General features: G+C 44.8%; 1 protein-coding gene across 3 annotated transcripts in view; it reads left to right on the top strand.

Annotated features, from left to right (window-relative positions):
• ldah (lipid droplet associated hydrolase) overlaps nucleotides 1–23,347 on the top strand; it is a 344,701-nt gene that overhangs the window by 239,583 nt on the left and 81,771 nt on the right. For all 3 annotated transcript variants that reach the window (XM_078541547.1, XM_078541548.1, XM_078541549.1), the window contains one exon: nucleotides 16,412–16,572. In XM_078541547.1, coding sequence (XP_078397673.1) covers nucleotides 16,412–16,572 — 161 coding nt within the window. The remainder of the gene's footprint in view (nucleotides 1–16,411; nucleotides 16,573–23,347) is intronic.

The following is a 23,347-nucleotide window of genomic DNA, read 5'->3' as shown; positions in this document are numbered from 1 at the left end:
CTAGACTGTGGTGTGCAGGGCATGATTTCAAAATTTGCAGATAATACAAAGATTGGAAGCTTTGTCAACTGTGATGAGGACAATCTTGAATTTCAAAAGGATATAGACATGCACCATTAATAAAACCTAGGATACCATATGCTTTATTAACTGCTCTCTCAACATGCCCTGCCACCTTCAATGACTCATGTACAAATACACCGAGGTCCCTTTGTTCCTGCACCTCTTTTAAAGTTTCTCCCTTTAGTTTATACGGTGGATTGGGCAGACAAATGACAGATGAAGTTCAATGCAGAGAAGTGTGAGGTGATTCATTTTGGCATGAAGAATATGGAGAGACTGTATAAACTAAAGGGAGAAACTTTAAAAGAGGTGCAGGAACAAAGGGACCTTGGTGTATTTGTACATGAGTCATTGAGGGTGGCAGGGCATGTTGAGAGAGCAGTTAATAAAGCATATGGTATCCTAGGTTTTATTAATGGTGCATTGAGTACAAGCATAAGGAGGCCATGTTAAACTTGTATAAGACACTAGTTGGGCCTCATCCGGAGTACTGCATCCAGTTCTGGGCACCATACTTGAGGAAGGATGTGAAGGCATTGAGAGACGACAGAGGAGATTCACGAGAATTATTCCAGGGATAAACAGCTGTAGCTATGAGGATAGATTGGAGAGGTTGGATCTGTTTTCCTTGGGGAAAAAAAGGCTGAGAGGAGACTTGACAGAGATATTCAAGATCCTGAGGGGTCTGGACAGGGTAAATAATGAGAAACTGTTCCCACTTAAGAGTACATCAAGAACTAAAGGGCACAGATTCAAAATAATTTGCAAAAGAAGTAAATGTGATGTGAGGAAAAACTTTTCCACCCAGAGTGGGTTGGAGTCTGGAGCAAACTTCCTGAAAGGATGGTGAAGGCAGGTTCGATCAAGGTATTCAAAAGGGAATTGGATTGCTACCTGAAAAGAAAGAATGTACAAGGTTATAGGGATAAGGCAAGGGAGTGGTACTAGGTAGAATGCTTGTTCAACGAGCCAGTGCAGACTCGATGGGCCAAATGGACTCCTTCTGTGCTGTAAAGATTCTGTGATTCTGTTTGATTCATTTCTGTCATGGCATTATAGCACTGCATCCATACTGTCAGAGACCATGGGCAGAATTTTGCCATCGGCGAGCAGGGGGCGGGGTCCGCTCGCTGACGCGTAAAATGACGCGGGATGATGTTGGGCGGAACCCCCCCGATGTCACCCCACCCCATTTAAATTTTCAGGAAGGCGGGCCCGCAGCAAAATCAGCTGTGCGCCCGCCGACCTGTCAATGGCCAATTGAGGCCATTGACAGGATCATTGAAACAATTAAAGGACCTGCCCGTCCAACCTTAAGGTTGGCGGGCAGGCCAGGAGCCCTGGCGGCAAATAGATAAAACATGAAACCTCATCCAGCGGTGGGATGAGGTTTCATGCAGGGTTTCAAAAATTTTAATAAAGTTATTATGTAAATTATGAACATGTCCCATCTCACGTGACAGGGAATTTTTTTTCTATTTTTCAGCGTTGAAGCGATCTCCCTGAGGCAGCACTTAGCCTCAGGGAGATGTGCGCTATATCGTGCGCGTGTGCGAAAGAGCGGACTCTCGCTTTTGGAGAATCCCCCCCCCCGCCCGCACAGGAAGCACATAGCGCTTCCCGCCAGACATCACGCTGGGCAGGCCTTAATTGGCCTGCCCACGTAAAATGGCAGCAGGGCCCACTTTGCTGGCGGGGATCGGCTCTCTGCCCGCCAGAGATTGGGTCGGGCCCACCCGCCCAGTAGACAGAAAATTCTGCCCTAGGTGGATTTATTTTCAAATCATAGAAAAGGTTTGCCAAACTCTTTGGCATAAAGACCAAACCTGTTCCCTAAGGCAGTAGAATAATGAAAATGCAGGGACCAGCAAGTGCTAGAGGATTGTGCCTGCTGATGGCCTCTGCTGCTGGGGAGCTTTAAGGTCAGTGGCAGCCCATCCTGCCCCAAGACTGAAAATACAACTGGCACTCAAGTTGGGGAAAGAAACCTTTTTAATAATCATTATTTTATATTATCCAGCTGGTCCTACAACATTCATGCATGGGTACTAGCCAAGCACAAATTGGAAACAGGCAATTATGCAAATCCACAAAGTCGTATTGCTCAGATACTGAAACTTCAAACAAACATTGGTTTGAACTGGCAAATGCAATCTGCTCAAACGTTTACACAATCAACACCCACCTGGGAGCTGAATATGCATCAGATCCAAAGACGTCTGACCCCAAGTCCTTTCATGTGACTGGTCTGGGAGTCATTTATTGAATTAATTAATTTGCTAAATTTCAAGTCGAGAAGTCATTCTTATGTGTTGAGATAAATTTGCTGACAGTGAGAATGGAATTTTTGAACATGTGATTATGCTTAACTTCAGACCAGTTCAAAGCAGAAAATGCAACAAGAAAACACAAAACGGTTTCAACTTTGAGCTCACTTCGAAAATGTTTTTTTTATAAAGAGGGCGATGAGGAGAGTGCTTTCCTAGTTGGACGATTTAAAAAAACTACTTTCTTTTGCATTTATCAAGCACTTTCACTGCATCTATGACATGAGCTTAGCAATGCGTCAGATTCCAAAGGTGAAATGTTATTTTGTCTGTGAGTGAATTTTGACAATAAGTTTATCCAAGAGATAGAGGGACACACATTTGAGAATGCTGGACTACTTTAAAATTATAACATAAGTGAGAAATTCCTAAGTTTCTATATATTGGAGTCACACGTGAAGCAGGAACAGGAATATGCCATTGAGTCCCTTGAGTGTACGTCACCATTTGTTTAAATCAGGGATGACCTGCCTTCCATCTACCCCCTTAGTTCTATAATCCTCCGTACCTCTATCGAGCAATATCCATATCTTTACCAGATCCTTAAAGTAAATTATAATGGTCTTATTCATGAGGCAGAGGAAGGGAAAATTGTCCATGGCTGAAATGCATATTACTCAAAAACAATTTGTCTGATCATCATGATGCCTATGATGCTGGCCTTGAAGAGAATATTGGTGGGCCACTTGAGTCGTGAAATCTTTTTTGTGTCATATTCCAGGGATGTGTTCAATGAATTTAATTTTGCCAGCATGCAGTCATTGCCATAGATCCAAAATAAAGAGAAAAAGAGAAAATAGTCTATAGGAACTTGGCTAGCATTTTTTGTGTATATATCTACTTACCCAAGGAAAGAATGTTCCAACATCAAACAAATTATCTCTGCGTAAAGAATTTTTTTTTTTTCTTGATTTGAACCTGTCAACTGAACAATTTGGAAAGAGTCTGGGATGTATGGTTGTTGTCAGTAACTGCTGTGAGATCAGTGCTACTAAATTTAAACTGTATTTTAGCTCTTAAATACTTGCTGTCAGTTAATAGTCATTCCCAGTGTCTGCATTTTATCAGGAGATTACCTTTTTTTAAACCATCTTTGTTCTGATGGATGGTCATTGCTTGAAGTGATTACATTACCTAGAGAAAACATAAAACAACTCTCATTCCAGTATCTATAGTTAATGTGATGACATTTAGTTAACATGTTTAAAAGTGTTTTTATTCTCATTCTTCACATTTGTTTTGGTTAATTGTGTTTCACTATTATAAACGGCAAGTTCAATAATACATGTACTATACAAAAGTAATTTCCCGTTAAATTTTTCATTGATCTGATAGATTATTTTTAGTCCTTGTTTTTTTGCAATCAATTATAAAATTCCTTCTTTTATGTTATTAAAATATAAATTAATGATTTATGGATTCATGCTTCACAAATGAAAATACTTAGCATTGTAATAGTTTGTAGAATTAGTGTAATTCATGTTCCCTGGCTGGTGAATGTATGCCACTGTAAAACTCTCCTTTCAAAAGGACAGCTACTGTCTGCATGCCAACCATACAATGTGTGGAATATCTATGGAACTGTAATACAATATTTCCAATTGTACAGGTATGTACATGTACTGAACATTTTTAAGACTGTTCAGTTCTCCAGCACCTTACACAGATCAAACCTTTTAATTATTATGCATTAGGTAACACTGTTAGGAATTTGAATCTGATTGTGCTCAGTGATAATGGTTAACTTTTGCTCGTGTTGATTAATTTAGGCCAGGACACAAGGATAACACTGTGCTCGTGAATCAGTGAAACAGTGGTTCACAAGTGTTGTGTTATTATAATGATATAATACCTTGGGCTTTTTTACTGTATAAGACACAAGACACCAGTCGCTCACAAGGGATTGGGTAAACACGTTGTGGGTTCGTTTATTAAGGCAAGGCACATGACAGCAGTTATACATAGATACAAAGCTTGAGGACATCAGAGCTGTGTGTTTGTGATCTGCTCAAAGCAAAAGTGGAACTAAGACTAGATCACATGACACATTTCCCATCTAGTGTTGTCATGCTGATATCCCTTAAAGACTTATTACAACAACCCTCTTTCTTTTTAAAAATACTTCCCCCTTCCAAAGAAGTGCACCTACTTACAATACATGTTCATGTGTAGTTACCATTACATAAATGCATAGAACTGATGAACCTATGAGTCTCTAAAGCATGAAGATAATCTGCTGGTTCGCCCAGATCTTGTGATGGTAACTTTGTCTGGAGGTTCCTTTAATTGCTCACAGTGACCTGTGGGATTATCATTCTTGGATGTTGCTCTTGGTTGCACTTGAGATCTTATCCTAGATGCAATAGGACTGTACAGTGGTTGAGGAGCTCGAATGAATCTGATTTGTCCTTGGTTAAGCCTCAATGTTGCACCTTTGAACATAATGATTTCATAGGACCTTGGTTCTGAATAAATACTTGTTACCTCGGCTGGTTGCCATGTACCTTCTGTAGAATCCTGGATGCGAACTTGTTGTCCCAGCTGTAAACTTGGCAATTCTGTACCTGCATTTTTATCATGCACGTTGGTCATCTTCTGTTGTAGTTTTAAAAGTTGCTCTCTGTTTTCTGAGAGGGTATAATGGAGAAGAGTAGGTAAATTGGTATGCACTGGTCTGCCAAACCTGAGCTCTGCCAGTGATGGAATAGTTGCACTTAAAGGCGTCACTCTCAGATGTAACATTGCAATGTGTAGCTCTTGTTTGGTCTGTCTATATTTGAGAATTAGGGATTTCACCATTTCATTCAGCTAGGCTGTTAGATAGAGGATAGCCTCTTTTCTCAGCATTATACAAGTGAATGTATCAAACCAAGATAGTGAGGTATGGGCATATTTCTATTTTGTTGGCATGATGTGCAACTGGTTACATGAGAAATATGTGCTGGCTTCCCCAGTTGTCCCAGTGTGCCTAATTTTCCATCATGTATCAGTGCCTCCCTGATGCATTATTTTTTCTTTCAACTTCTAGCACTTTCTACTGAGTGAACTGTTTCTATTATTGAAAGCCAAGAAGATTAACTTCAAAAGCTTTATTGAGAGAAAATTCACATTGAAAGTATTTTAAAAATCTGTAGATACTTTGTATATTTTCTTGTGCATAAAAGGAAAGTGTTCTGCTTCCTTCAGATGTTCAGGTTACGCTGCTTTTGTAGCTTATATTTTCTGTATTATAAACTTTAGACTTAGTCATAGAAGCTTTCGGCAGGTTACGCACGTGCTTATGTATGTTTCAGTAGCTATTTTTGCCTGGACCAGGTCACCAGTCTGCTGTCAAAGAGCCACTCCACATCAATCGGGGCTGACCAGGAGACTTTTCTGCTCTCATCACCGGTGTAGGCATAATGGAAGGTTTACAGGTTGATAATCACCCTGTTTGGTCATGTTATGAAAGCACATTTCGTGGCCACCAAGTCCTCAAGTGGGATTCAAACCAGGAGCTTCTGGCTCAGAGGCAGGGATCCTACCCACTGTACCACGAGACCTCCCGTCATTATAAACTTTAGAAAGTGTATTAAGCTATGGGGGTAAAAAAGAAAGTCTAGATCAGAGAAAAGGCGGGAAAAGGAAAGTCTTCATGTTAATGTTAAATGTGATTTGAAAATTTAAAAAATAGGTTTGAAGTCTGCTAATGATGTCATATGTTTTCTTAACATAGAAAATGTCAGTATTAATCATTGCACCCATTGAGATAGATTCTAATTTCTAAAACCTGAGAGAGAGAGTAAAGCTAGCAGTTTCTTTTCCCTCCTTCAAATTGGGCATTTTAGAAGTGTTCAATTTTGAAAGAAAATAAAGACTCTTTGGAAACATAACAAGGGGACAAGCTAATGGTGACTCTGATTACTTTGTCACCCACACTTGGGAACATTGAGGTAGAGCAGATGAAAGGCTAAGGATGTGGTGATTAAGTAAAGAGAATACAGGGTTTAAGTGGGTAGTTTAATGGGAAAATAGTAAATATACCAATAGACCGGTAGGAAGGAAAATAGTTTGTAGGAAGATAAAGGGGTAGGAAATGTATTTTTTGAGCAGGGGATTGAGAGAAGAATGAATCATAGTGAGTGGGGGTAAGAAGTGAGCCACTGAGACACATTTTCCTTAGAAATCCTGTCCCAAATGCAGTCTGTAACCATTGTAAGGAACCTATCTTTTTATTTCTGTTGGACTGTTGCAAAGAACATACCTTTTTATTTTCTGTTGGATTTTGGATTAAAATTACAATGGCTGCAGGTTGAAAGATATGTCCATTGGAACAGGATGAAAGATGTATACAATGTTGCAGTCCTGGAACAGAGTGTGCCATGAAAGTCAGGATGGTGCCAGAAAGGAGTCCTGGGCCAAGGGAGTATTCTGACAAAAGCACTTTAATTGGCTCCTGACCAGGTGACCAAGCCTTGTGCCTAGAGCAGTGCAGCTGAATAGCTCCTAGCCTGAAAGGAACAAGACCTAAAACCTCTTGCTCCTCTGTGTGGAAGATTCTAGTAATTCCACAATAAGCTAGCTGGCTTTTTCTCTTCATATCTCTATTACCTGCTCTCTCTATAAACCCTTGTAAAGAGGCAAAGTGGAAAATCACTGCTAGGGACAGTGAAAGGCAAGTGCTCAACCAGTGAACTAAATACTGAAAGTGCTGGAAGATCAACAAGTACTGAAAGGAGTTTAGAAGACATCGATCAAAATCAACCCATCGAATCCTGTACTCCAGAATTTGTGTTACTGAACTGTTTATCCCGCCCTTAAAATCCATGTTTTTGTGTGTCTTGTATGTGTGTGTATAGGGATTTAAGAAGGGGGTAAAGTTTAAGTTATAGGTTAGAAATTAGCAGTTCTTTTACCACTGGTTAACGACAATAAGGAAATAACTGTTTATTGAATTAGACCCACACTTCACCCCTTCAAACGGAACATGAAATTCTAAGACCAGTGTTTTAAACCTGAATAAAGGAAAGCTAGCTAAAGTGAACTGGGAAACTGGGTTAAAAGGTAGGACAGTAGATATGCAGTGGCAGACTTTTAAGGAGATATTTAATAACTCTCAACAAAGATTTATTCCAGAAAGAAAGAAAGATTCTTTGAGAAGGATGCATCATCTGTGGCTGAATACATAAGTTAAGGGCTGTATCAAATTGAAAGAAACACTGTACGAATCTGTAAAGATTAGTGGTAGGTCAGAAGATTGGTCAGATTTTAAAAACCAGCGAAGAATGATTTTAAAATAAGACGAAAGTTGAGTATGAGAGAAAGCTACCTAGTAATATAAAACCAGATAGTAAGAGTTTCTACAAGTATTTAGATAGGGAAAGAATAACTAAAGTTGGTGTTGTTCCTCTAGAGAGTGAATCTGGGGAATTGATAATAGAAAAGAAGGAAAAAGCAGAGGAGTTGAACAACTATTTGGTGTGGTGTCTGTTTTTACTCTAGCAGACTTAGAAAACTTCCCAAAGATACTTGAAAATAAAAAAAACTGAACAGTGAGGAGGAACTTAAAACAATCACCATCATGAAGGAAAAAGTACTGGTAAAACTATTAGGCCTAAAGGCTGACAAGTGCCCAGGACCAAATGGCCTGCATCCTAGGGCTGTAGAAGAAGTGGCTACAGAGATAGTAGATGCATTGATTATAATCTTCCAAAATTCTTTAGATTCTGGAAGGGTCCCAGTGAATTGTAAAATAGTGAATGTTACAACTCTTTTCAAGAAAGGGGGAGATAGAAACTACAGGCCAGTTAGCCTAACATCTGTCATAGGAAATTGCTAAAATCCATTATTAAGAAGGTTATAGTAGGATGTTTAGAAAATCATACTGTGATCAGGCAGAGTCAACGTGGTTGTGAAAGGGAAATCGTGTTTGACCAATGTATTAGCGTTTTTGAAGAAGTATCAAGCAAGGTAGATAAAGGGGAACCTGTAGATGTGATTTACTTGGATTTCCAAAACGCACTTGATAAGGTTCCTCATCAAAGGCTACTACACAAGATAAGAGAACATGGTGTGACATGGGTCAAGGATTGGTTAGCTAACAGGAAGCAGAGAATAGGGATAAATGGGTCCTTTTTGGATTGACAAGCTGTAACTAGTGGAGTTCCACAGGGATCAGTGCTGAGGTCTCAACTATTTACAATGTACATGAATGATTTGGATAAAGATAAAGGAGAACCAGTGGATGTGATATATTTGGATTTTCAGAAAGCTTTCGATAAAGTCCCAGATAAGAGGTTAGTGTGCAAAATTAAAGCACAAGGGATTGGAAATAATATATTGGCATGGATTGAGAATTGGTTAGCAGACAGGAAACAGAGAGCAGGAATAAATGGGTCTTTTTCGGAATGGCAGGCAGTATCTAGTGCGGTACCGCAGGGCTCATTGCTTGGGCTCCAGCTATTCACAATACATATCAATGATTTGGATGAGGAAACCAAATGTAATATTTCCAAGCTTGCTGATGATATGAAACTTGGTGGGAATGTGAGTAGTGAGGAGGATGTTAAGAGGCTTCAAGGCGATTTAGACAAGTTGAGTGAGTGGGAAAATACATGATTGATGTAGTATAATGTGGATAAGTGTGAAGTTATCAACTTTGCTAGGAAAAACAGAATGGCAGAGTATAATTTAAATGGTGATAGATTGGGAAATGTTGATGTACAAAGGGACCTGGGTGTTCTTGTACACCAATCACTGAAAGCAAACATGCAGGTGCAGCAAGCAGTTAGGAAGGTAAATGGTATATTAGCTTTCATTGCAAGAGGATTTGAGTACAGGAGCAAGGATGTCTTACTGCAGCTATACAGGGCCTTGATGAGACCACACCTGGAGTATTGTGTGCAGTTTTGATCTCCTTACCTAAGAATGGATATATTTGCCATAGAGGGAGTGCAGCGAAGGTTCACCAGACTGATTCCTGGAATGGCAAGATTGTCGTACGAGGAAGGATTGGGCTGACGAGGCCTGTATTCACTGGAGCTTAGAAGAATGAGAGGGGATCTCATTGAAACATATAAAATTCTGACCAGGTTGGACAGACTGGATGCAGGGTTGATGTTTCCTCTGGCTGGGGGATCTAGAAAAGGAGTCACAATCTCAGGATACGGGCTGGCCATTTAGGGCTGAGATGAGGAGAAACTTCTTCACTCAGAGGGTGGTGAACCTGTGGAATTCTTTACCACAGAGGGCTGTGGAGGCCAAGTCACTAATATACTTAAGAAGGAAATAGATAGATTTCTAGATTCTAAAGTTGTCAAGGGGTATGGGGAGGGAGCAAGAGTATGGCATTGAGATAGAGGATCAGCCATAATCATATCGAATGGTGGAGTAGGCTCAACGGGCCGAATGGCCTACTCCTATTTTCTATGTTTCTATGAAAGGACCGAATGTATGGTAATTAAATTGGCCAATAACACCAATATAGGTAGGAAAATAAGTTGTTAAATGAGTTGGAGAGTCTCCAAAAGTAAACAGACAGGTTAAATGAGTGGGCAGAAATTTGGCAGATGAAGTGTAATGTGGCAAAATGTGAACCTGTCTACTTTAGCAGGAAGGATAGAAAAGCAGTATACTATTTAAATGGAGAGAGACTGCGGAACTCAGTAGTACAGGGAGATCTGGGTGTCCTGGTACATGAATCACTAAATGTTAATATGCAGGTGCAGCATGTGATTAGGAAGGCAAATGCAATATTAGCATTTGGAAGGAGAATAGAAAATAAAGGTAGGGATGTTCTACTACAGTTGTACAGGGCATTGGTGAGACCACATCTGGCCATTGTGTACAGTTTTGGTATCCGTATTTGAAAAAAAGATATCATTGTGTTGGAAGCAGTACAGAAAAAGTTTGCTCAACTCATTCCTGGGATGAAAGGCTTTCCTTTCAAGAAAGGTTGGGCAAGTTGGGCCTGTACCCACTGGAATTTAGAAGAATGAAAGCTAACATATTGAAACATATATGATCCTGAGGGGACTTGATAGGGTAGATACTGGGCAGATATTTACACTGGTCGGGGAGACGAGAACCAAGGGACACCATTTAAGAATAAGATATAATAATAATAAATAATAATAAGTCTACTGTTTAAGACTGAGATGAGGAGAACTTTTTTCTGTTAGAGGGTTGTTAGTATGTGAAATTCTCTTCCCCAAAGAGCAGTGGAGGCTGGGTCATTGTGTTTATTCAAGGCTGATTTAGATTTTTGATAGAAAAGGGAGTGAAGGGTTATTGGGGGGCAGACAGGAAAGTGGAGTTGAGACCACAACCAGACCAGCCATGATTTTATTGAATGGTGGAGCAGGCTCAAAGGGCCCTATGGCCTACTCATCCTAAGGCTGGAATTTTCCACCCCTGTTGGTGGCGGGTGTCATGGCAGGTGGGGAGGGAACAATATGGAGGGAAGGCCAAAAATCAGTTTCACATCAGCGTGAAAGCACCTGATGGTGTCCGCCATGGCAGAACGCCAATCCCACTGGAAGCTGGCCTGAACCCACTTTGCATCCCACTAGTGGGGTGCAAAGTAAGGCCCAACCTTAATTGTTACCCCATGCCAGATTTATCGTTACGCCAGCGAGAAAACATGCCAGCCCAGAACATGTCTGGACAAGTGTGATGTGCAGAAGTAGGGACTTAACATTAGGTCTGTCCTTGGCCTGCTGCAATGTTCCAGTGAAACTCAACGCAAACTGGAGGAACAGCACCTCATCTTCTGACTAGGCACTTTACAGCCTTCCGGACTGAATATTGAGTTCAACAATTTCAGATCATGAACTCTCTCCTCCATCCCCACCCCCTTTCCGATCCACCTTTTTCCAATAATTTATCTTTTTTTTTTACACTATATTTTTTCTTTTCCCTCCTAGTTTTAAATTTATTTCAATCTATTGTTTCATCTCCACCTTTTAGCCCATTTAGATCCCCTCCCCCCACCCCACCCCACCCGCACTAGGGCCATCTGCCACTAGCTTGCTTCCCTTAATGTCCCCATTAGCACATCTTTTCGATAATATCACCACCATCAACACCCCTTTGTCCTTTTGTCTATGACATCTTTGGCAGTCTATTCTCGGCCTCCACCTATCACTGACCCTCTATCAGGCTTTCCTGTCCCACCCCCTTCTACCAGCATATATTTCATCTCATTTCTATATGTCTTAGTTCTGATGAAGGGTCATACGGACTCGAAACATCAACTGTATCCCTCTCTGCAGATGCTGTCAGACCTGCTGAGTTTTTCCAGGTATTTTTGTTTTTGTACCTAACATTAGGGCCTTGCTGAGATCAAGGACATCCGAGGAGCAGAAGATCCCAGAGCCGGACAGCTGTTGGACCCTGGAGGAACATGTGCATTGTGTGCTGCATGGGTTCTCATGCACATGGCTCTACCACAAAGTATCTCACAGAAGTGGGATGTCAGGAGTCTGCTTTGGGACATCACAGTCTTGGCCATGGGCTGCCCTGATGATTGACGATGAAGTGGAGAGGAAGGTCCAGCTGTGAATGGGAGAGAAAGGTGTACCGGGGGGGAGGCCATGAGAGAAAGGTCTAGGTTTCATTCGGAGAGGAAGGTGTACCAGCGGGGGTGAGGTTGGGAGGGGCGGGGGGAAACGAAAGTGTCAGGGAGGTGAGGTTGGGTTGGGGGAGGAGGTAATACGGGAAATGAGGGTGTAATGGGGAAGAATGCGGCAGCTGGGGAGGTAGGTGTGTAAGGGGTTGGAAGGTATAAGGGAAGAAGTCCAGAGGAGGGGAAGGAGTTTGGAGGGGGAGGAGTCCAGGGAGAGGAAGTAGTAAGGGTGGAGGATAGAGTAAGGGTGGAGGATAGAGTAAGGGTGGAGAAAGGAGTAAGGGGGGGAATGACCAAGTGAACATGCAAGGGAGGGGGTCTGTGAAGTCAATGACTGCCTCCTGGGAAGCGAATTGAGGGTGGGCATAGTAGGAGGGAATGGTGAGTATGAGAGGGAGCAGAGTGAACTGGAAGGGTAGGAGGGTGAGGGCGCGACGGTAGTGGCAGAAGGGATGACAAGGGTGGTTGGCCGGGACTCAGAGGCAGACACAGACGCTGGAAGTGGGAAGAAGGAGATTGGGGAGGTCAATGTGGATGGGGGTGGGATTCTCAGGAAGGTAGGAAACGTGCACGTTCACCTAGACATCCTGGAAAGAAAAGAGTTCTGGTTGGCAGGTGACGGTGGGGAGGTGGAATGTGATGCCTGGGGGTTCAACAGTGATAGGGGAAAGGACATTGGTGACTGGGTGAGGGGAAAGGACAGAGGCCGGGTAGTTGAGCAGAAACTTAACCACGACCATGTTTTTCAAATCGAAAGTGAGTGGAACCTCGTGTTGGACGGGCACAGGTGCTGCATGGGAGTGCGTTCAGTGGGTGGGTGGAGATGCAGGTCAGCTCAGATGGACAACTGAAAGCGAACCCCAACAGGCAGCATTGAAAATGCTCAGGACATTGAGATGAGTGTGATGGTTGAAGGCTCCGCTTGCGTGGAAGAATGCTTCCTCAAGGCTCTGAAAGGTCCTGCCCGCACATACACTTCACCCTCCAGAATTACTCGTGGTCCAGATGCATGCAGCTGAACTACTAGTTGGAGGGGGGAATGGAGGAGGAGGACCCGTGAAGCCTGTAAATGAAGCTGAAAATGAAAGGAAATATATTTTCAGATTATAATGTGACAAAATGTGTTCACCCGTGCAACCACGTGATCAGAAATTCTTAACTTTTCTCGGCCTACCACTTCCTCTAGGTGCTGCCCTGACATCTGCAGCAGGGGTGTAGACAGCCTTTGAAATGGTTGGCTGTGTTGCCTCTGATGACTTCAGCGTGCGTCCTCTGGAGAAATGAGGCCTTGGCCCTAGCTTGGCTGACCTCCTGTGGACCAGCTGCTCCCTCTGCAATGAAGAAGGATAAGGTTTAGATGGTCACGGGCAATGGGCACTCGGAGGGAGAAGATAGCCTCAGATTCCTAAGTGGATGACCCAGGGGTGTCCAGTTGCCATTCCTCCTCCCTTCGGTTGCCTGAGGGCCCCAGCCTGATTCCTTAAGAGGAAGGAGCACCTGGAGGAGTGTCAAGCCCAGTTCCCTCTCGCTTTGATACTGCCAGAACTCACCCATGGCTATCGCAGCAGAGTTCAGGTCTGTGTGCATCTCCGCATTCTGCTGGACCAGGATCTCCATGGCATCCACCATCTTTCCCATGGAGACCACCATGAGCACCACTTCAGCAGAGAGCAGGTGTACGCACTCCTCTGACTTGCATACCACTCTGTTGACGGCTTCCAACAACTCTTCGTGATGTTCCCACGCCTTCTGCTTGCTCTCCATGATGAGTTGGAAGGCCGAATCCAGAGGCTCGTCATCTGACTCGTACCTCACAGATGCCTTTTCCCCAGCAGTCCTCCGAGTGCTGGGGAACTCGGCTGAACCTGCCTCCTCCTGCTGCAGGCACATGTCCATGTCCGTGTCCGTGCAGGGACCACCAGATTGTGAACCTGAGCCTGCTATAGATCTAGGTCCCATTGAGGTATGTGTCCCTGTGCTGGTGGAGGGTGGGGTAAGCGCTGTGATGGGTCTTCCAGGCTGTTTATTTCCAGCTCTTTCATGGAGGAGGAGTCCTCTTGGCTAGAGGTGAGGACCTGGGTGGAGCTGAGAAACTGGCTGGCTGAGGGTCTTGGCAGAGCTCCCTGTGAACCAAAGTAGAGATGATTAGTGCATGGAAGCAGTCAAAAGCAGGAGAGAGAGCACTCACAGTTGCATTTAGAGAGGGATGATGTGGTGCAGGATCCTCACATGTGTTCACTGCCGACCTTACTGTCTCCACAGACACGGTCCATGTCCTCACCAGTCAGCACGATGGCACGCTCCTCAAAGTGAGTGAGGGGCTTAATGTGGGCCACTCCACTCCCCGCTCTGGGACCTCTTCCTCCCATGGTGAGCCAGCTTCTCTCCATGAAAATAGATGGAGAGAGTGTGAGTAGGATGCATGGCACTGTGTGACATGTTTGTGTGGTGAGTGGAGCCATGGACGAGATGAGGATGTGAGCTCCAGAGGGTATGAGCCTGATGGAGATGTGAGGGTGTGTGTGAGAGTTAGTGATGTTGTCCCTTGAGGTATGAGATCCATGTGGATGTGTGATGGGTTTGTAAGTGTGTGAGTTGAGAGTGATGAGGTGGTTGACTTACCCTAGTGTAATGGATGAGAGCATTCATCCTCTTCCTGCACTGGATGGCTGACCTCCTGTGTGCTCTGATGGCGCTGACTGCTGCTGCCACCGCCTTCTAGGTGACTCTTATGGAAGTCCTGCAGCCAGAGCAGGTGTAGAGGACATCACAGCGGCGTTCCACTGCATCTAGCAGGTGCCCCAGAGAGGCGTCACTAAAATTGGGGACTGCCATCTTTGCTTTTGGGGCCATCTGTCGCCTGGAACAGTCCTGATCTGAAGACATGAAGTAAGCGTGTGCTCTGGTGCATTTTAAATGTGGCACCCGGAGCGAAGAAGAGTTGAGGTCATGGCAGGGCGGGCAAATGCAAGCCCACCCGCCAGCAGCCCAGCATGTTCCCCATGAATGCGTAACCAATGATGCGGTGTGGGCCAGGAATAGGATACAGCGCAAAAGCCGCCATTGCGGGCAGTGGGTAAACCATCCTTTTTCCCACCCGTTACCACACTCTGCAAATCTGGTACGATCCTGCCCTCATTCCTATGTTCATTGTGGGATAATGTACATTCTACAAAAAGAGTGAGTGAGAAAGGGTTACAGATTGGCCTTGCTGGCTTGAAACAAACACTGGAGAGGAAGAAAATCTCTAAATTAAGTGGTTGGATGAAAGTCGCCAATTATCTGATAACTAATAAAAAGAAATGCACATACAAAGTAATTCTTAGAGGTCCAAGAGGAAGGGTATCTTGTAATGCTTTGTATGGAACTTAGATTTAATTTGGTTTGAAATTTTGATTGCATATGTTCACTACTTTTTGTTTAAAAAGAAAGAAAAGAATCTGTTATTTGTATAGTGATTGTGTTTAATTGTATGCCAGCAGTGGGCAGTAACTGGGGATTCACTGTGAATAGATCAGACAAACTGTGGTCGTTGGTTTAGGTGGTGTATGCTGGCAATGTGCAACTCTGCAAATAAATATAATTATTAGATCAATATTGGTTCCAGTTCTACCTTTTGCCAGCTGGGTATCTGAAGAACAACACATGGAAAGCCATAAAAACCCTGGGACAGAAGTAACCAAATCCTCAGTGGAACGTGATCTTCCTGCTACTGTGACCAATAAATTGGGGAATGTGTCTAACCAGGGTCGGATCATGGGTTAGATAGATATTCTAGAGTTTAGATATTTAATTTCCCGGGATAAACTTCAACATAAACATTCCCTGACCTGCAAATAAATGAGGTAGAATTGTGGTAAGGTTTATTGTAAGTCATTTCTGAAAGTCATGTTTCAAGGGATGAATGGTGCTTGTTTATTACTTACTTCTACCGTCTCACCCTTGTAATGTTCATGCTGTTGACTGGCTTATCTATGACCTGATTAGTTTCAATACAATATCTCATTTATAAATCTTAGTAAATGTGGTGCTTTTTTGAACACTCCAGGATCTTAAGTTTTGTTTTTTTGTTTTAATGAAAGTAATTAAAACTTCAACTCATTGGTATTATCCTGAATAGCATTTTTCAGCCTATTTCAAAAAGATCTCACCCTTTTAGTTGTTATGTTCAAGATATAATTTCCAACTATAGTTGTGGTTAAAAAAAAATCTCAGGTTATGTTCATTGTGTGCTCCTGGTTTTTACAAAAAATGAATTGATGGCTTACCTTATTTTCAATTCAAATAGAAAGAAATGAAATGGTGTTGCATCAAGAATGTTTATGTTGTAATGAAGCAGTCACCAACATGAGGTTATTAATATAACAAGTTTACTAGTGTGTAATTATTTTCAATAGTTCCTTTATTTTTCTTACAGACATTGAGCTAGAGGATGTCTTTGGATTGAATGGACAAATAGAACATAAATTAACTTTCCTGAGGAAAAATGTCCCAAAGGATATCAAGCTTGTGCTGATTGGCCATTCCATTGGTTGTCATATGATACTAGAAATGATGAAGCGTGAACCCAAATTACAGGTAAGTGTTCTAATTGGACGATTGTGATTGCACAACAAATTTATGTAGATCATTTTTATACTGTATCTAGTGCCTGATGATCCGAAGCTAATATATGTAGGTTGCATCAGTCACGATTTAAGTAACATAAACTTGCGTGTTATAATCACCGTTCTACACACAACGCAAATGACAGAAATTAAATCAAAACAGGTCTTATTTATATTTGATCCAAGTCAGTTTAAAAGTATAAAAAACACCTCAGCTGAAGCAGTAAGCAGGCAATCCACTTCATGGCTCCTACTGACGTCAACAGCAAGAAAATTTGTCATAGACTATGTTGCAGATCAGAGAATGAAATGAAAATGTCATAATATAAATTAACTGCAAAAGAATGTAAGAAGGACTGTCTTTCTGTGGCATTTAAATAAAATGTAGTATTTTGATTATGTGGTTGTTCCCATTATAATCCACATATTTAGACCTTTGACTTTGAGCCTCAGAGTTGTATTATTTTTGACTTAGGGTGGAATCGTCCCAGATTTGCACTAAATGTTCTAGCAGGCGGGAAAAACGGCTTCTAATGCTGTATTGTTCCAAACCCGCTGCATTAATTATGCATTAATGGGAAACATGCCGTTTCCATGGTGGGCGACCTTCGATTTGTACGCCATGCCATCACCTCCCCGCTTCATCACGCCAGGCGCCATATTTAAAGTGCAGCCGCGCACACACCTCTAAGTGTTTTCAGTCCAGCACTGCCGCACGAAAGACAGGATGGCCCCAAAAGGCAAAAAGACTGCAGCCCACTGACACATCCCTTGAGCACCTTTTGGACACCGTGGAGGCCCTCCGTGGTGTCCTCTACCCCTGCCGCAGGAGGTGCGGCGGCATCACCATTCCAGCATGGGAGGCGGTGGCTGCAGTGGTCGGCACCAATGACCTGCAAAAGAGGACAGCCACCCAGTGCCGCAAAAAGGTGAATGATCTCCTCCGTTCCGCCAGGGTAAGTCACTCTTCTCGTCACTCTTAACTCACGCAAACTCATCACACATCCACGGGGCCATCACTCACTGCCAGTTCAAGGGACATCATCATTCACTCTCTCATACACACCTTCATTGTCCTCAGCCTGTCTATGGGACCACTCACCACCCGCACATGCCAGGCATACTTATCATCTGGCCTGGCAGGCGTCCTGCTTACACCCTCTCCATCTCTATTCATGCAGGATAAACTGGCACACAACAAGAGGGAGAGGTTGCTTACCGGTGGAGGAATGCCTGACATCAAGGTCCTCACGGACTTCAAAAATAGAGCCATCCAGCTGGCTGTTGAGGATCTGGACCGTTCCCGATGGTGAGGTCGGTGGTGCTCTACCAAGTGAGGACCCAGCAGTGTAACATCCATTAGACAACGATGCTGTGAGCGATGCATACTATTTCACAGGCCATGCACTAATTATCTTTCCTTGCTTTAGCAGGCACATTTGAGAAACAGCCAAGAGAGTCCACGATCCAGGGCCTCCAGTCAAGTCCCGAGGGAAGATCAGAAGAGGAATCTGCTCAAACCTGCTCTGAAGACCCATCACAGGGCTCACCTCCAGCCTCCACCAGCGCGAACGCACACCTCGGTGGGACCTAGCTTTAGAGTAGCCTCAGGATCATGATCTGGTGAGCACCAGGCATTTTCTGATCCACTGCAGGCGGTGGCAGGGCCTTCCCAGGTCCCCGGCACGCAGAGGACTACTGGAGGCCAAAGGTTTGCTGAGTCCGAATCAGATGATGAGCCTCTGGACTCAGACATGTCACAGTTGCTGGAGCTGCAAAGGCAAACTCGGGAACATCAGGAAGGGATGTCCGTTGCATTCCTCAGATTGGAAGGCTCAATGGAGGAATCCATCCGCCTTCAGGCTGAGGTGATAGTGCTGGCGTGCCAGAACACTGGTAGGATGGCAGCTGCCATGGAGACATTGGTCCAGAATGTTGCTCCTGCACTGCTGTGTGGTCTGAACTCCATTGCCGATGCCATAGATAGCCTCCCATAGTGTGTACGCGAGAAGGGTGCAGGGCAGCTCGATCTCACTCCAGCTACCTGTTCTCCTCAAGGAGTCAGCCAGGGGCCCTTAGGCACCCATAGGGATGCGGATCAGCAGGTGCACACCCCAGGACCATCCACCCAGGTGACTCTGGGAGTGTCCAGCACATCAGAATCTCCTCTTCCTGTGACCTCAGCACACCAGCTCCTCAGGCCAAAGAGGGTGCCACTGCCACACAACAGGAGCCAAAAGCAGGCCACAGTTCTCCAGAGGATGCCCGTCAAGGCCATCAGAGACAGGACGTTGTAGTCAGCAGGCTGCCTTCACCTCTGCTGTGGATGTCCAGGGAGCACCAAGACTTAGTGGCAGGGTTAAGAAGGCTAAGAAGATGTAACTCTTATAGAGTCAACCAATTAAACTAAATTAACAAAATAAGGGATAAATCAAGCACAGCCCCTAAGTAAGGTCAGCTGTAAAACCAAGGACAAAGTTTAAAGGAAACTTACAAACATTAAACCAAAATGTGATTAAAGGGGTCAACAAACCACCCCAGTCCCCGCGGTGCCCACCGGGCACGGAAGGCCTCGATGGTGCCTGCAGACACCGCGTGCTCCCTCTCCAGGGACACCCGGCCGCGAACATAGCCGCGGAAGAAGGACAAACAATCGGGCGGGACTGCCCCCTCAATCGCCCGCTGCCGGGACCTGTTAATGGCCAACCTGGCCAGGAGCAGGTTCACGAGGAGGTCCTCCTCCTTCCCGACCCCATTCCGCACCGGGTGTCCGTAGATCAGGAGCGTGGGACTGAAGTGCAAACAAAACAGCAACAGAAGCTAAGAAGATGTAACTCTTTCGAGTTATCAACAGATCGCATGTAACTCTTTCGAGTACATTCACAGTTCTTGGTTTCCGGGAGTGGGACATGAACCCACAACCTTCTGATTCAAAGGCGAGGGTGCTATGAACTGAGCCACAGCTGACACTGTGCACGGGTGTTAATCACTTGTACATAATGTTCAGTATTGTAAATAAACTCTCAACAATGTCTCCCTGCCTATGGCTCCTTGTTCTGATGAGCAGTGCTCTTGTCACAGACCGGGTGTCTCAGTCCAGGGGCTCTTCCCTGTGCTTTGTGCAGCCTTTAGGCAAAAGTGATGGTCCGGCCTCACACTCCCTGGACATGTTAAGGATGCTTGCGCCTCGATGGTGCTGGTCATTGCTGCCAGAATGTTGTGAATAGGCGTCACAGAGTTCCGTCATTCTCTCTGTGTGATCTCAGCACCTATAAGGTGGGGCTGGCCCCAATCTCTTCAGCATCTGTGACCAGTGATGCTGTCTCCTGAAGGGGTCAGATGCTGAAGGCGGACAACGGATCAGGTGCTTTTAAGGTTTCATGGCTGCGTCTCCATGATGTGACCCTGATCACAGAGCGCAAGTGAGCTGCCCTCGGCCAGACAGGAGTCAGACATTTACAGAGGCTATGTGAAGATCTACGAAGTGTCCTCACTGCATGTTGTCATCATCCTCCTGCGATCGAACGACTATTAGGGCCTCCACTGCATCTCCATGACAGGAGCATTATCACAGGTATGTGAGCTGCCGTAAGCCAGACTGGAGTCAAATGTTCATAGATGTAACATGAGGAGCTATGGCATCTCCCCACTGCATGTCATCATCGTCCTCCACAAATTTAGGGACTCCCGAGTGCGCCTGCCTCGTCTGACCAGTGCGAGGGCCTAATCGCTGTCATCGCCACCTTCGAGGACCTCCTCACCCTCATCCCTTGGAGGAGACTTCCAGCTCCTCCATCTCCTCCTCAGCCAGTTCCTCTCCCCGTTGCAGCGCCAGGTTGTAAAGCGCACTGCAGGCGACGACGATGTGTGACACCCTCAGTGGACTGTATTGCAGGGCTCCACCAGACTGGTACAGGCACTGGAACCTCATCTTCAGCATCCCGATGGTTTGCTCCGCCAAGGTGCGAGTTGCAGCATGAGCCTCATTACACCTTCACTCTGCTGCAGTCTGAGGCTGCTGCATGGGTGTCATCAGCCAGATCCTCTGCGGGTAGCCCTTGTCCCCTACGAGCCAACCCTGCAGCCTCTGTGGACCCTGGAAGACGTCAGGGATTTGCACCAACTGAAAATGTTGGAGTCGTGGACAATTCTTGGAAACCCTGCTCAGACCTTCAGGATGCATTTGTGGTGGTCACATACCAGCTGCACATTCAGCGAATGGAAGCGCTTGTGGCTGACATAATTGACCACTTGTTGCGATGGAGATCTGAGATCTGTGGGAAACCCAAGGTCTGGTCAAATTGAATCGCTCTTGCATCCTGGCTCTCTTGGTACCGGGCGAAATGCACAAAGTTGTGTGCCCTCATGAAGATGGCATCTATGACCTCATGGATGCATTTGTGGTGGAGGCTTGTGATATCCCACAGAGGTCAACTGTGGAGCCCTGAAAGGAGCCACTGGCATAAAAATTGAGTGCCGCTGTCACTTTGACAGCCGCTGGCAGTGGATACTCTCATGTCCCCGTGGCGCCAAATCCTGCAGCAGGTAGCAGATGTGACCGACCAGTTCCCTAGACATGCGCAGTCTTTGGCAACACTGGTTCTTGGTCAACTGCAGGAATGAAAGGAGGGAACTATAAACCCTGGGTCTAGCTAAGAGCCAACTAATGACGGCACGCTGTGGTTCTTCAGTGTCATGTGCGGGAGCCCCAGCCACCCCTTCTTCCTGATGATGCTGCTCCTCCCTCTCCACAGCCAGGAGCCTCCTTCACTGTCGTCTCTGTCGCCTTCGCTTTCTGTAAGCCACAAGGCATACAGCTAGTTCATCAGACTCCATGAACCTAACGTACTACTCCTGCAGGATGAAAGAGAGATGCATGGGTTAGCTTGAGTGTTCTAAGAACCTCCCTTGGTTAAGTCTGAAGACACCTTAACACATCCCGGAGAGTATTGCCCACCACTTGGATGGCCAGAGTTTAGTGCGCTGCATGGTTGCCTGAAACCCCACTTCCTCCACCTCACTCCATTGATTGACTGGCTGCAGCTTTGCCCACTGGACTGCACGCTGTGCTTTCAGCTCAGGCACAGGCGTTCTCCTAACCTGCACTGCAAGGCTGCACTGTTAACTTGAACCATGGGGGAAACTGGTCCAAACCAGGATGATGACATTGCAAGGGGCTGTGAGTGTCTCCACCAGTGACTGTTCCAGGCCAGCTTTAGCAAGGAGATTGTACAACGTGCCCAGTCATCCAACCGTTCTGCAGTCCACTAAGATGTAAGAACATAAGAAATAGGAACAGGAGCAGACCATTCGGCTCCTTGAGCCTGCTCCGGCATTCCATAAGATCAAGGTTGATCTTCTTGTGTTTTGATTTCCACATTCCCATCTAACCCCGATAACCTTAGATTCTTGTTAGGCAAGGGAATCAATCTACCTCTGCCTTAAAGCTATTCAATGACCCCGCCTCCACCACCTTCTGAGGCAGAGAATTCCAAAGTCGCACAACCCTCTGGTGACGGTGGGGGTGTGCAGGTGGCAGAACTAGCACGATTCTGGGCTCCTCTGAAATCCTGCCACTTATACCTCCTGTGCAACCAACATTAAGTATCCCTGCATGATCATATGTGGACCATACAATACTGTATCCAAATGACAGTTGACCCCCAGGAAAGATTGTTTGCCATCTGGATAACAGGCCCACCAGTAACTAGCAAGAGATTTTAGCATTTGAAATCTTTTGCCAGAATAGTCTTTACCCCACCACCCACCACAAAGGAGAAGCGAGGAGACATTATAAAATGCCACCATATCTAGGGGAATATAATTTAAATGACACAGTCTTCAGGTTTTAAGATGAGGTCATGGCAAATATATGGACAAAAGTTCCTCCCTTTTGCACTTCCAGCAGTCTAACAAGAGTCTGTAATTTCCAAAGTAGTATGGGATTAACTTTCTCCCATTCTGGCTCTGATTTTTATAATGAACTTTTGTTTCTGTGGCCATAAACACTGATTGTCAGGGGCTGCAACTGAACTAGGTGATGTTGCTAAAAAATGTCATAATTTTACAGTTTACAGCTCTGCCACTTCCTTTCAGTGTCTGAAAATACATCAAAAGCAAGGAAACACTAACTAAACAATGCAATTAATGTATATGTGCCTAAGTCATTGAAGGTAGGACAGGCTAAGAGCGTGGTCAGTAGGGCTTTTTTAATAGGGGCATAGAATACAAGAGCAAGGAGGTTATGTTCAATTTGTATAAACACTGGTCCAGACTCAATTGAAATATTGTGTCCCATTCTGGGTATCACACTTTAGGTCGGATGCAAAAGCAAGAGAGAGTGCAGAAAAGATTCATGAGAATGGTTTCAGGGATGAGGAACTTCAGTTACAAAGATATTTTGAAGAAGTCAGAACTGTTATCCTTGGAGAAGCCAAAGTTGAGGTGAGATTTGATGGAGGTTTTCAAAATTGTGAGGGGTCTGGACAGAGTAGAAAGGAAAAAAACTTCCCCCTGTTGGAAGAATCAGGAATGAGAGGGCACAGATTTAAGGTAATTGGCAAAAGAAGCAATGGCAACAAGGGGAGAAACTTCTTCATGCAGCGAGTGGTTAGGATCTGGAATGCATGCCTGAGAGTGTGGTGGAGGCAGGTTCAACAGCAATAACCTGCTCACTGGCGCTCAGCTTGGGTTCCGCCATGGCCGCTCAGCTCCTGACTTCATTACAGCTTTGGTCTAAACGTGGA

The sequence above is a fragment of the Cetorhinus maximus genome, chromosome 5, assembly GCF_964194155.1.
Source record: "Cetorhinus maximus chromosome 5, sCetMax3.hap1.1, whole genome shotgun sequence".
In the NCBI taxonomy this organism is placed as follows: domain Eukaryota; kingdom Metazoa; phylum Chordata; class Chondrichthyes; order Lamniformes; family Cetorhinidae; genus Cetorhinus; species Cetorhinus maximus.
The sequence above is the reverse complement of the archived record's forward strand: the minus strand, read 5'-3'. Positions and strand labels throughout refer to the sequence as shown.